The sequence below is a fragment of the Larus michahellis genome, chromosome 7 (assembly GCF_964199755.1).
Source record: "Larus michahellis chromosome 7, bLarMic1.1, whole genome shotgun sequence".
In the NCBI taxonomy this organism is placed as follows: domain Eukaryota; kingdom Metazoa; phylum Chordata; class Aves; order Charadriiformes; family Laridae; genus Larus; species Larus michahellis.
The window spans coordinates 46616624-46628996 of record NC_133902.1 but is presented as its reverse complement, the minus strand read 5'-3'; the positions used below and the strand labels follow the sequence as shown (position 1 = coordinate 46628996).

Sequence of the window (12373 nt, the reverse complement as noted above, 5' to 3'; positions counted from 1 at the left end):
CAGCCCCAAATCGACTGGAAATTGCAAGTCCCCAGTGTAACAGTTGAAAATTTTGAATTTTTAATTAAATTTTCAAGTATTAGTCCTCTGAAGAAGAGGAGGCTGAGGAAGGCTGAGGAAAACCCTTGCCCCTCTCAAATTCTTGTGTGTGCGCACACATCTGTAAAAACCACATTCCCTTTCAATCACACCTATCTCGACCACGCTGAAATAACAGTTGGCGACTTGGAACCATGTAGATTTTAGGGGGACACACTCACCACACATGTTATTTACTTGCTATTTGCTGTATGTGATTGCTTGGGAGGAATCTAAGGATGGTGTTAAACACGCAATGCTGTAAAACTGTAAACTCCCGTTATTCCGCTTTTGGGAGAGATTCAAGCTGACAGTTCACAGAGCTCCTGAACCCAATGGGAAGAGTCAAATATCAAACACGCCTTCAAGAAAGCGCTACTGCATTCTGTCTATTTACAAACCCAACACATGTAGCTGGCGAACGCCAGCTCAGCTGCTGAGCAAACAGATCAATAGCGAGTGCCAAGTTTCCCCACACAGTCCTGGCTTTGTGCTGGAAGCAGGCTGTTGCAGCCGTAGCTTCCCTTTTCCTGCAGGAACTTTGCTAGCAACTGCATTATTAATCCAAACTAAGACATTTGATAGTTGAATTGGGAACCTTCTACGTTTTAATATGCAATAAGGCTCAGACTTAAAAGTATATATATAAAAAAAGCCAATATTCAACTGGAAGCAACAAGGACAGACCTGGTCCAGGGCATCAGCTCCCCTCTGGCTGGGGAGCGGGGAGCCTGCCGGCGCTGGCTGGGGCAGGGGGGGACCTGAAGCACCTGCCACCAGTATTGACTCCTGGTTCTTGCGGCAACGGCTGCACATCATTGTCTGCAGAGAGCCGCTCTGGTACGTGAGCCCTGAGAGCTCCCCGTGGTTTCTGTGTTTCTCTATTAAGGCCTCGGTGGTTTCGAGGAGTGGCAGTGGGCCATGTAAATGCCACGTGGCTTCTTCCCGAACACCCTCATTCAGCATCTTGCACACAAGAGCACCAGAGCAGCGGTAAGGACACCCAAGTCTGAAAGAAGCAGCCCAGCTGGTCACCAGCTCACCTGCACAACCCACACTGCTTTGGTCCAAATCTTTGTCTACACTGAGAGACGTGCGGGCAGCCGGTGTGCAGAAATGAAGTCATGCAGACAGGTTTCAGAACCAACTTTCACATTTAAAATTGTTTTTAAGAACCACATGTATATAAATAAACAGCAGCACTATGCAGAAAACATCCTCCAACCCCAGTCATATGTACAAACCTCTTCCTAAGAAAGAAAGATCCCAGCTGCTTCATCTGTGCTTCCCTGCTGGATGTGGAATTCATCATCTGGCTTCTGTATTTCTCCTCGCTCTGACTCTGCATTGACCTTTTTCGCAAGCTGCACCCCCAGGGTCCACGTGCTCACCTCTGCACGTCCACATGAGGGTCCTGCTGCCCAGGGCTCAAACGATCTCTGGCACATCGTATCCTGTACTTCACCTGAGCACCAAAAGGCCTTCACCAGCTCCGTGGAGCATGCTCTTGCAAGTGCTCCAACCTTCCTTCCACAAAGAAGTGAACTGCTTACAGGAGCTTTTCATCTTTTTTTCCTGTTTTCATCTTATTCTTTCTATTCTTTGTTCCACATATAACTATTCGATGACACTTGGAACAGGATTCGGGGTGGTGTTAAGAACTGATCTAGTTGTACCCTCATGCCGCTAACATACCTGATAAGTATTCCCAAAGCACAGCACCTGGAAACAACACCCAGAAACAGTATAGAATAGAAACAAGAAAATTATTTTTCTTCTTAGTCCTACATGACAACAAAACTAACCAATACGCAGTTCCTGAAGTAAGCTGTACTCACACCTTCACTACTCCAGCATTTAAAACATACATACCTCCAGTCTAAAACGCATGTATTTGAGTCATATAGGAAATGAAATAATCGGTGTCAAAATGTGGGACCTCTGCTGTGGTCTGCTAACGATATGAGCTGTTTGGCAGGTTAGTCTTCCTTTCCCTGGTTGCAATGAGCAGCTCGAATCCAGTCAATGTAATTGGTCACTGATGGACTAGATTTTCATTCTTTCCAGGTACTGTAACGAGGTGCAAGGAATATTTTAAGGGGTTTAAGGCCAAAAAGGAGAGTATGTGTTGGTGAAACGAAGGAAGGAGAAGGAGTAATCACACAGAAGAAAACGTCCTTGGCTGTATGTAACAGTGATCACTACCGTGAGCCACCGTACACAGAGTGACCACAAGGTGGCCCTACAAGTTCTCCTAATCTTTCCAATATGACTCTAAGAGGTCAGGGACACCGTGCGTGCTGGGAAACTACACACCTAACATCACAGTGAACACTCTCCTTTAACACTTGAGAGGCAGCACAGGGTAAGTAAGACTAAACCTAGTGTGAGCAGAACGCAACCAGATTCTGTTCCTCACGTTCAGAACTAGCTCCAGTGTGTTATTCCACTGCTTCTGAGGCAGAAGATCAAACGTGCATGTGGTTTTATATGCCGTTCAGACTGTAATTCCAGTTAGATTGCAATTAATGTAGAAGTCTCTTCCTGGATCCTAGTAAACCAGCTGGCTGTTTGACTCCTGTTCAGCAAGAGTTTGATCCCAAGGAAGCCTTTCAGAAGGATGCCTTGGGGATATGTTAGAAGATTGGAGTTTTTACAAGGTGGGAAGTGCAGAAACTCCTTCTTCTAGAGTTCAGTGGTGAGTAAACATTTTGTTCTTATTGTAGCATCCTCAGTGACTGGGCTAAAAGGGAAGAAAAAAAAAAAAAAAGAAAAAAGAGGTCCTGTAAATACACTCCTCCAAAAAGATCTGACATAATGGATTAAAAAAGACAAGTATTGTTCCAAAGAGCCTTAACAGCTGTTCCCCATGTAATTTAATGAGACCAACGGACAACCTGCAGAAGAGCAAACTGAATCAACATCACACAGTGCAGTAGCATCGTTGCCATCTGCACCGTAAGAGGTTCCCTGAAAGACGTGACCACCGCTGCCATCGCACTGCCTCACCAGCACGGCAGATTGGAATAGGAAGGGGAAAAGTTTCTACAGATTCTGTTCTCCGACTTCCTTACAGCTTGGAAATAACTGGGGGACATTTCTCCCCCTCCCAATCCTCCGGGAGATACTGAAACATTGTAAAGAGATTTCTCAGAAAATTAATCTGTACCATAATTTCAGTCTAGTACTAAAAGGTGTTAGCAGGTGAAGAAAGAAACTGACGTGAAATGATAATTAAAAATAATTAGTTGAGAACAGAACTAGAGTTTATAAACACAGCAAAAAACAAAGCAAAACAAGGCACTGTGTCTAAATGACCACTGTAACTATTGAAGTGGAAGTAGTAAGAGCACGTACTTCCTTCCCACGCTACATACACTTCTGAAGTGAGAGCTGAGGAGACCTTACCTCGCAAGGACTTCGGATGTCTGCTGGGACGCTGGCAACCCAGCTGACGACAACAGAGTCTCTGCGCTGCCTTTCACTGCCTTCACCGCCAAGGCAACGTCATTTCCCAAAGGCCCATTGGAAACCAGTCCAGTCTGAATTGGGGAGAATGAAACAGGAAACTGAAATAAAAACCTGCCAGGACAAAACAGGCTCATTTTTCAATATGGTTTTTTTAGAACAGTAAAAACTGAGGTTCATTGAGGTCCAGGGCCGGCTTCACTAAATGCAAGTTCTTAAAAGAAACTTTTATGGCATTTACCGGAATGTAATGCAGCAAAAATGAAATTTAAATGTTAACAGGATATGTATGTTGTTTGATTTACTCCAGCTGAATTAGTCTGTTTTAGTTTTAGTCTGGTATGGGCTTCCAAATTATTACAAATTATTATATTTTACTATTTTACTGGAGCTCCTGTTTCTTAATCATGACAAAAGCTTTCTTTTTTTTTTTTTTTTTTTTTTTTGTTGTTGTTAAGGAATAGTCAAATAACTTACTGGCACTATCCACCTCGGCATTATTGTGGGCTGGGAAGACACCTACAAAAAGCAAACAAATGCTCGTTAGAAAAGGTTGGAAGTAGCTGAGAATATTCTCAAGACAACATTGCCTCCCAAAACAATACTGCCTCCCCAGACCATCTCGGATATTTGTCCATCACTAGTCTTTGAACCATGCGAGCCATTAGCTACAGACGGTGTGACTTCAGACTGAAAGGTACGTGGCAGCCACAGAGCACACAGCCAATACCCGCTCACTCACAGAAACTCACTGGTAGCAGTTTCAGCACAGCGTTCCCTTCCAAAAGGCAACTCAAAAGTTTATTTTTCGAGTATTTATTATATATACGTATATACACACACATATACTCTCTCTGTGTGTATACATACACATTTACGTGTAATTTCTGAAGTAGTAGTATGCCCAAAAGCCTGACAAGCAGGCTGGCACTTGCAGATGTACTAAAACAAGACCACAGGCTCTTGTGGCACAGATACAAATTAATCTTCCGATTTCTTCACTTCCATTCCAAAGCTGTAGCTCTACATCCCTCGGCCAGTCACCCCACGAGCAGGGGCACACACACAGCGATCCAGGTCAGTCACCGCTTCACTCCCCTGCAGCAGATCCAAGCCCAGTGCACAGATACTAAAGCCAGAGGAGAGTTTCTGAGTAAAAACCATTGTATGCGTGAAGGAAGAAGTTTGGTTTTGAAATACATTTACCCGAGGTGTGGCTTCTGTAAAGTCAATTAGATTCTCTGTCAATGATGTTAAGGAAACGTCCTGGTCATCTGGAGGGCTCTATGGAATAAATCAGTTTTGAATTGAATTCCCAGTAGTAACCCACATAGGTCTGCTGAATAATATAGTGGCTTCCCAAGTTACAGACCAGCGTCCTTAATGAACACCATTGTTTATCATCAGGTCTGTTTTCTCAAATCTTTCCATATGATCTTTGTTAATAGCCTTTTCATTTCACTTATTCTCATGAACATACTGGAAACAGTCATTGCCATGTAAGCTGTGAAACTGTCCCATTCTTCGATGTGAAGATGGGGTACACTGTGCCATTCGACAAGGTCAGTGAGGTCTGTGAGCTCAGTGTTTGAACACAGAGGATGAAATTGATAATTATTCAGTGGGATCAACTACATATTCCTGGCTTAGAGGGACAACAGCTAAAGGGGATGGTGCTTTAGTGATCCAGAATAACTCCTCAGTCTCCTGAAGTACCATCAGAGTCCCATGTTGGATTCCTCTTTCTTTTGGAAAGAGACAAAGGCAAGCTGGCCCCTGAATTACTGTGTATATTTCATGGAGTCCAGTTAAAAATTACCTTACACTTAAGGTAACCAGATATCCTGTAACAATTAAATATTTCAATTTAAACTTTTCTCTCTGTGGTTACTTTGATAGGAATTGCCTATGTCAGAAATTTCACCCCTGCAGTCTCCTTCATGGAGCATCAAATCATTGGGATATAAGGGGCTTCCCACCAGCATCAGGAAAACCATCAGAAAAATAAGTCTCAGGGAAAGAACCTGAAAGGACACACAGAAATGGCCTTTGGCAAGATCTGTACAGTGTCCCTGTCTGCTCCAGAAAGCACTCTCTGGCATTCCCCAACGCCTGGTATTCACCGAGTTAGGAGGGGCACGCAGCAAGGGCTGCTGTGCTTGCCTGGAGGCATCAGTAGCTCAGAACGTGACACACAGAAACCTTCCAGGCTGGCAGGTGGTGATACCTTTGAAACAGCCGCCTCCTCAGCTGCAGCCAGATTAGCTGGAATCAGCAGGTCCTCATGGTTAGAGGCAGCGTTGTCCTCATTTAACGTGTTACTGAAAGGAGAAAACATTCTCATCAGCACACTTCTGGGACCGCATGGAACAGTGCTGCTTCCCTGATAGCTCAACCCAACAACTCAAAACACAGTTCCATGTGCGGCAGACAAAGGCTGATGTTTGTATGCTGAAGTAAACGCCTTCCAACTACCTTCACTGGTTACTGCTCTCTCTCCTAGTTTCGGCTACAGCCGTGTACGGACCCAACAGTACCAATGTCTTCTGTCTCAAAGGAGCTTCTTCAGCCCTCGTTTCTAATTCGCCTGAAGCCTTCCCTGCCATCCTCTTATCTTCCTCTTTAGAGCCAGGGGCAGCAGGACGTCAGATATTTCAGTCATTTCAGAAGATGAGAGAGATTCGTGTACTGCTTGCTAGGATACTCACCCTGAGGCCTGGACTACACCGATTAACTGTTGCAACAGTCATTAAAGATGCATCGCTAAACCTGCTTAGTTAGATTTAGCCTAAAATGCTCAGAAACTGTTCCTCATCTTTTCAGACCTGTTCACGATAATCTCCACCTGGTTCCCTTACCCCAGAAACACATTTCTCCTGAATCACTTACGGAACAAAGGTGTTTGAAGCAGGGATTGCTTTCAGCAGCTCTCTTGGGTCTTGAAATACCGGACTGGTTGTCGGGGGACTACTCTGTGTTTTGCCTGGTGGGAGAATGTTCCTGGCACAAAATAAAACAAAAAACAGGTACAACCTTCTACCAAAAGCTTTTCAGGAACCACTTGTTACAGCATATTTTTGAGGTTGCTGATGCCCATTTTATTCGATATCCCCACGTGCTCTCTGAGGTCTGACACATGGCTCATCTTCACAAATGGTCAAGAAATCACATGTTGTAACCCTTTAAGTTTTCCAATGTCTGAAATCCCGCTGGAACTAGCTATCATTTGAGATTCAGTAATTCTCAGGAAATCAACTGCCTGTGTCAGGTTTTTGTACGCAATTTTTTTTTCCTCCACTAGAAAACAGCTACTGTGAACAGACCCAGCCCCTCTCCCGACACCGAAGTTATTCCCAGGTCAGAAATAACTATAGCGATTGAACCTGCTGTTGGAGTGACGTTTATCAAATTAAAGTATGGGAGAACACGGAGTACCTGGATTACCTTGTATATAATAAAACTTAGCAACTATAGTGCTTGCCAGTTTTTGTTTTAAGAACACTTTGCATTCACCAGGTTAAGCTACACTACACAAGGTAAAAACTCAATGATCACCGAGCCACTGAAAGACCACAATGACCTGCAGGTTCTCAGTGCCGTACTTGGGTAAACAGATCACATCTTTCTTCCAAATCTATTCATTACCTGGCAGCAGCATCCTGAATATTGGAATTCTTGACACCTGTCAGGCTGTCTTCTCTTACGACCTGAGAGGAAAACATGAACAAAGATGTAAGTTTCTGATACCTGTTTCCATCTTGTGTCAGTTCTGAAATTCACAGAAGAGCTGAACGCCTCCCTCCGAGCAGAGAAGCATGCTCTCATTTGCTGCTCAGGGACTTAAAACATCAATTCTATGTGAAAGCTTCAGTGCAGAAATAAAAATAATTCACCAACGTAGCCAAAATACCATTATTTGACACAGAATTTACTAGAACACACTAGATGCATGGTCTTAGTCACAGAATCACACAATAATTTCTTGGTTAGAAGGCAACCTTTGGAGGTTACCTGGCTCAACCACCACTCAAACCAGAGCTTGTTCCAGGGCCTTGTCCAGTTACACGTTCAGTACCATCAAGGACGGAGATTCCTCTTTGGGCAACCGTTCCAGTACTGGACCACTATTACTGTGAAGGAAGGCCGAAAGGTCCTTACTCCATCTTGGATTTTGGCTCTTGGAGCACCCTTATCTGCAAGGCACCTTCTCCAACACCAGGCAATTGAGGAGAAATGAAAGATTTGAGAACATCACAGTCCCTATTGGTTGAGAACTCACCTTGTGCCCTGCTTCTGCCTGGGCCTTCAGGATATTGCTTTTGATATCTGCTGGAAGCCATGGCGCTGCTGCGATTGGGCTCTCAATTGCATTGTTCAGACATTTATCTGTCAACTTCACCACCTCATCCTCAACATGAAAAAAATCATTATTAGAAGCAGTTCCCACATAGAAAGGTCTGGCCTGATGTTTATTAACACCTCTAAGTAACAACAAGGCCCTGAGAGAGAGGAAAGTCAGCAGATTTATACTGAAATGAGAAAGCAATTTTTTCCTTTATTTTGGAACTCAGTTGTAAAGCCACTGCAAAACATAATGTAAAAAACGCACACTGCTTAGAAGCGGAGATGCAAAGTGCTCTGCTAAAAATACAGCGTGCAAGAACTGAAGTGGACCCTAAATCTGCAGCCTAGTTTACTGATAGATCAATATAGCGGCCACCATATTATATCATATCAGTATAGCCTAACTAGGGGTTGATAATTTACTCTCAAATGCAAATTTGGAAGATTTTTACCTTAAAATCCACTTATAAATTAGAACAACAGTTTAATGTGCTATTAGCTACATCTCCCATCACTGTTTATATCAGAGCAAATGAGCAGCCAGATACATAAGATGACAATTAAAAATGAGATACCTTTCACTACACTATATTTCATTATGTGAATTGCATTTCTTAATTATAAAATGTTAATTAAGCATTCAATCTACTAATTGCTATTTGATTAGTAACAGAAGTTAATTAACTGAGTGGAAACTAAACCTTGTGACCTTTCTTCTCGGGGTATGACTCAGCAGGGGGAGACAGAGCCCTGCTTTCGCCGTATGCCACCCTCCCTGGCTAAGGCAGGCTCTCTCCTCCTGCAACACGCCCCGGCGCAGGCACAGTCCTGCTGTATTCCTAGTGGCAGGAATTGCAGCGTGTCCAGAAGGAATGAAGCCCAGTGCACAGAGACATCGCAGGGTGAGAAGTTAAAAAGAGGTGAATACCCATCCGTCCCCCCAGCTCTCCATCCACTTCCATCTTTTTTCATTCCTTGGAAACACTAGTGAGAACCTCTAGGTATTTGGTCTTTAGAGAAGGGAAAAACACTTCCTCTTCTTGTCTCCCTCTAAATCACTTTTCCAGGTATCCAAATAGGAACTCAGGAGACTATCTAAGGGAGAACCCGTATTAAAATTTTGACCCCAGTCAGCACTGAATACAGACATCTGCAAAATCTTCAAGGATCATCGTCAACATAAAATATTAGGAGGACCAACAACCAGTGTTGCTGATGACTATTGTTAGCAGAGCACATTCACATAATTCATGAAGATTAACAAAACAAATAATTATTAAATAATTAAGTGTTTTTATTTTCGAGAAGCTGCTGGAATTGCCAAAAGTCTGGAATAATTATGACCAAATTATTATTTGTACAGTCACCCTACCCAACTGAGATAATCCTTAAATCCTTACGCTGGACCTCACTGAACCGGATATAACAGTCCCTGCGCAGAATTTTTAATGCATTATTCCAGTACCAGTGATATAGTAAATTTGATTATTTTAACTGAGCACATCAGTACACTGGTGCTTTAAGGACCATTTTGGGGTTTTATTTCCTCTCAGCTTCCTCCACCTGAACAACCAGTTCAATCAGGTCACTCTAGTCTATTAGCGATTAGATTCCCAACTTTTAAGCAAGCAAATATTTCCATCAATATTAAAGACACATTTTTCTCCTTTCCATTTTGTGCTTGAAAAAAGCATTGGTGTTTTATTGGTTTTTTTAATGGAAAAAGCATGTAGCTAGAGGAGAAAGCATTTGGCATCACAAAACATCTAATTTACAAGACATTTAGTTGTTCACATAAAACAGTAAAGCTGTTAGGGTTTGTCAATATTCTAGCTAGTTACGAATTTTTATTGTTTCCATGCACTAGACAAGCTATATTTGTACTTTATTCTTCAATCAAAATATGGAGCTAAGCTGTGATGTAAAAAGGGAAGGAAAGATTAAAGGCAGCAGCAAGGTGTGCGATCCCAACCTTTGTGCTTTTGAGCAGTGCTCCTGGTGCCACCGCAAATCACTTCGTACAAAGCGATGGACTTTAATACAGGCACATTTTGGACAAACTTCCCCATGTTTACAGATCACAACAAATTCAGAAAAAGAAAACCCTCACGTCCTTGCATTTCTGACTCTGGAGCAGACTTTGAACACGGGCGAACAGGGTGAACTTTTTATTGTTCATTTCACTTCAGAAGCTGATGAAAGTGGAGCGTCGGTGTATTTAAGAGCTATTTGCTCTCTTTTGTCAGATCTGGTCACTGCACCAGCAAAAGCTGGGAAAGGACAAAGTCGCATTCTTCCATCCCAACAGATTTTGGCAGGGAGCAGCAGTGAAGAATGAAGCCATTCATTACCCCCTTCCCGGTTCTTATTCTAGAAAATTTTCTCTTTTTCTCTAAAAGAATGCAGGTAACTAGATAAATGTTTGCCTACCAAGTCAATCAATCAAAATTGACTGATTGCAAGTATAGAATTATGTAAAGATGATGCAGGCTGGCCATCTCTGACCCTGATGGAAAACAGTTAAAGATTTTTCATTAACAAAGCCGAAGTGAACATTTCATCAACATTTGACAGTGTCACTTGGGAAGTTCAGGATGCAGCTCTGCTTCATAAGCAGAAAACTAATGCTTTCCCTCGATGCATTTTACTAAACCTTTTATGTGCTGTAACTGTTTCTATGCAGGTTGGTATCTCATACACTGGTAAAATTTAAGGGAGGAGATGAGAGATGCTGAAATTTGCAATCACACGCTTTCAGAGAGAACACTGTAACGCTGTGTTCATCTGAAGTAACAGCAAGCTCCAGGATCTAAGCTCATCGCAAGGTTTTACTGGATATATCTCAGTCCCAGTCAGTTCAGCCAGAAGAAGATGCCATAAACACCTCTTTTATGAGCAGATTAAGAGCTGAGCTAGGTGCAGGAGGAGAGCCAATTTTGTAACAAACACTGTAAATGGAAATTTATATTTTTTCTAAAGCAGCCTTCAAAACAGGAAGCAAAATGGTTTTAATAGTTATTCTTAGGTGACTCTTTTCAGGGCTCATTTCCAAAGCATTAACTTTCATCTCTAATCACAACTGGGGGTGGTCATTTGGTGCTACTGTAACATATATGGCCTTGCAATTTGAAGCAGACAGAATTTAAAGTACACAGAGACAGCCTCTAATCTTTCTCTACCTTTGTAAAGTCACTCTCAAGTGACCTCTTGGTAAGCTACATCACAGGCTGAAAAGCTTTCTTCAATCTTTTCTACACAAGGAAAATCACTGATGATTTATGTTTTCATAATACAATTTGCACTTCCTTCTTGAAAGCTGAAGTCTCTTTCACCCAAAGAAAGAATCACGCTGGCATACTGTTGATCCATACATCATGTATTTCTCAGTTATGCAAACGTTCTTGCTCTCTAATCACATTTCTATCACCCCTGTATCTGTAACCTCTAATACCCAAAGTTACTCGGCACCTCACACGACAGCAGCTGGATAACCGTGACTGTACCGTATTGGCAGCTGTTTGTTAGATTAACCTGTTACAGGAACCTTACCGTGCTTACATTGTATCAGCCACCATTTAAAAACCACTAAGACACTCCTGCTCAGTTCTCTCCATTTAACCAATTAAATGTTTTTTTTTTTCCCCCCTCTTTGTCTGAAGTAAAATAGAGCTCAGCAGGCAAAAATATTCTGAAATAAACTGTGTTCATTTGCTTTAGTTTATGCGGAGCCAGTGTTTCGGCATAGCAGGACCTATAGGCTACTGACTAATCTTCTTAGAGACTCGGTAATCTTTGTAACGCACTCACCAAGCAGAGAGGTGCCCAAGGCAGCCCTGACCACAGACCTTAAAGGGGACACGAGCAAAGAGCCTGCTGCAGCCCCAGGCACTGCAAAGCAGCAGCCTGCTCTCACATGGAGAGGGGGAACAAAGACGCAGGAATGGGCTGAGCCCAAACACGCAACTGCTAAACACCTCTTTTGCCACCTGGATCATTTTGCTATTGAGGGAGCAAGAAAAATGATAGCTGCTTCACCGAAAGTTAGATAAATCCTCGGGCCTCCCTGCAAGGGAGGGTAACACCAACAGAGATAACACTGCCAGGTGTTTCACTCTCTGCTTGTTCAAAATGCAATCAAGCACCTAAAGCTTTAACACAGGGGAAGCAGAGTAAGTTGTATTTTTATCCACACACACCCCCCTTTCTAAATGTATGATTTACAGGCAAACCTGGCAGAAAACCTAAATTCCAAATTTTTTAAAGCTCATTAAAAAGAAGAATATCCTGCCTGGGTGCAGTTGTCTCATAATTGGTGAATCTATGAAAGTTCACTGCTGTAAGATTCTGTCCCCTCCACCCGCTCTAGCAACACTACGTATTTTCACTATGGCTCTAACATTTCTTTGACCCCTTCCATGAACCTATTTAACTCACTATTTAACAACTTAAAAAATGAAACAATAAAACCTAACACCTTAACAAA

General features: G+C 42.6%; 1 protein-coding gene across 5 annotated transcripts in view; it reads right to left on the bottom strand.

Annotated features, from left to right (window-relative positions):
- Nucleotides 1-1216: 1216 nt before the first annotated feature.
- The window catches only part of EPB41L5 (erythrocyte membrane protein band 4.1 like 5), a 57358-nt gene continuing 46201 nt past the window's right edge, over nucleotides 1217-12373 (bottom strand). For 3 of the 5 annotated variants that reach the window (XM_074593966.1, XM_074593970.1, XM_074593965.1), the window contains exons 19-26: nucleotides 7826-7954; nucleotides 7192-7253; nucleotides 6436-6546; nucleotides 5774-5867; nucleotides 4753-4830; nucleotides 4024-4065; nucleotides 3487-3620; nucleotides 1217-2821 (exon numbers count right to left, since the gene is read on the bottom strand). In XM_074593966.1, the coding sequence (XP_074450067.1) occupies nucleotides 2764-2821; nucleotides 3487-3620; nucleotides 4024-4065; nucleotides 4753-4830; nucleotides 5774-5867; nucleotides 6436-6546; nucleotides 7192-7253; nucleotides 7826-7954 (708 nt within the window). In that variant the 3' untranslated portion in view covers nucleotides 1217-2763. The remainder of the gene's footprint in view (nucleotides 2822-3486; nucleotides 3621-4023; nucleotides 4066-4752; nucleotides 4831-5773; nucleotides 5868-6435; nucleotides 6547-7191; nucleotides 7254-7825; nucleotides 7955-12373) is intronic. The other 2 variants (XM_074593969.1, XM_074593967.1) reach the window with 1 other exon arrangement.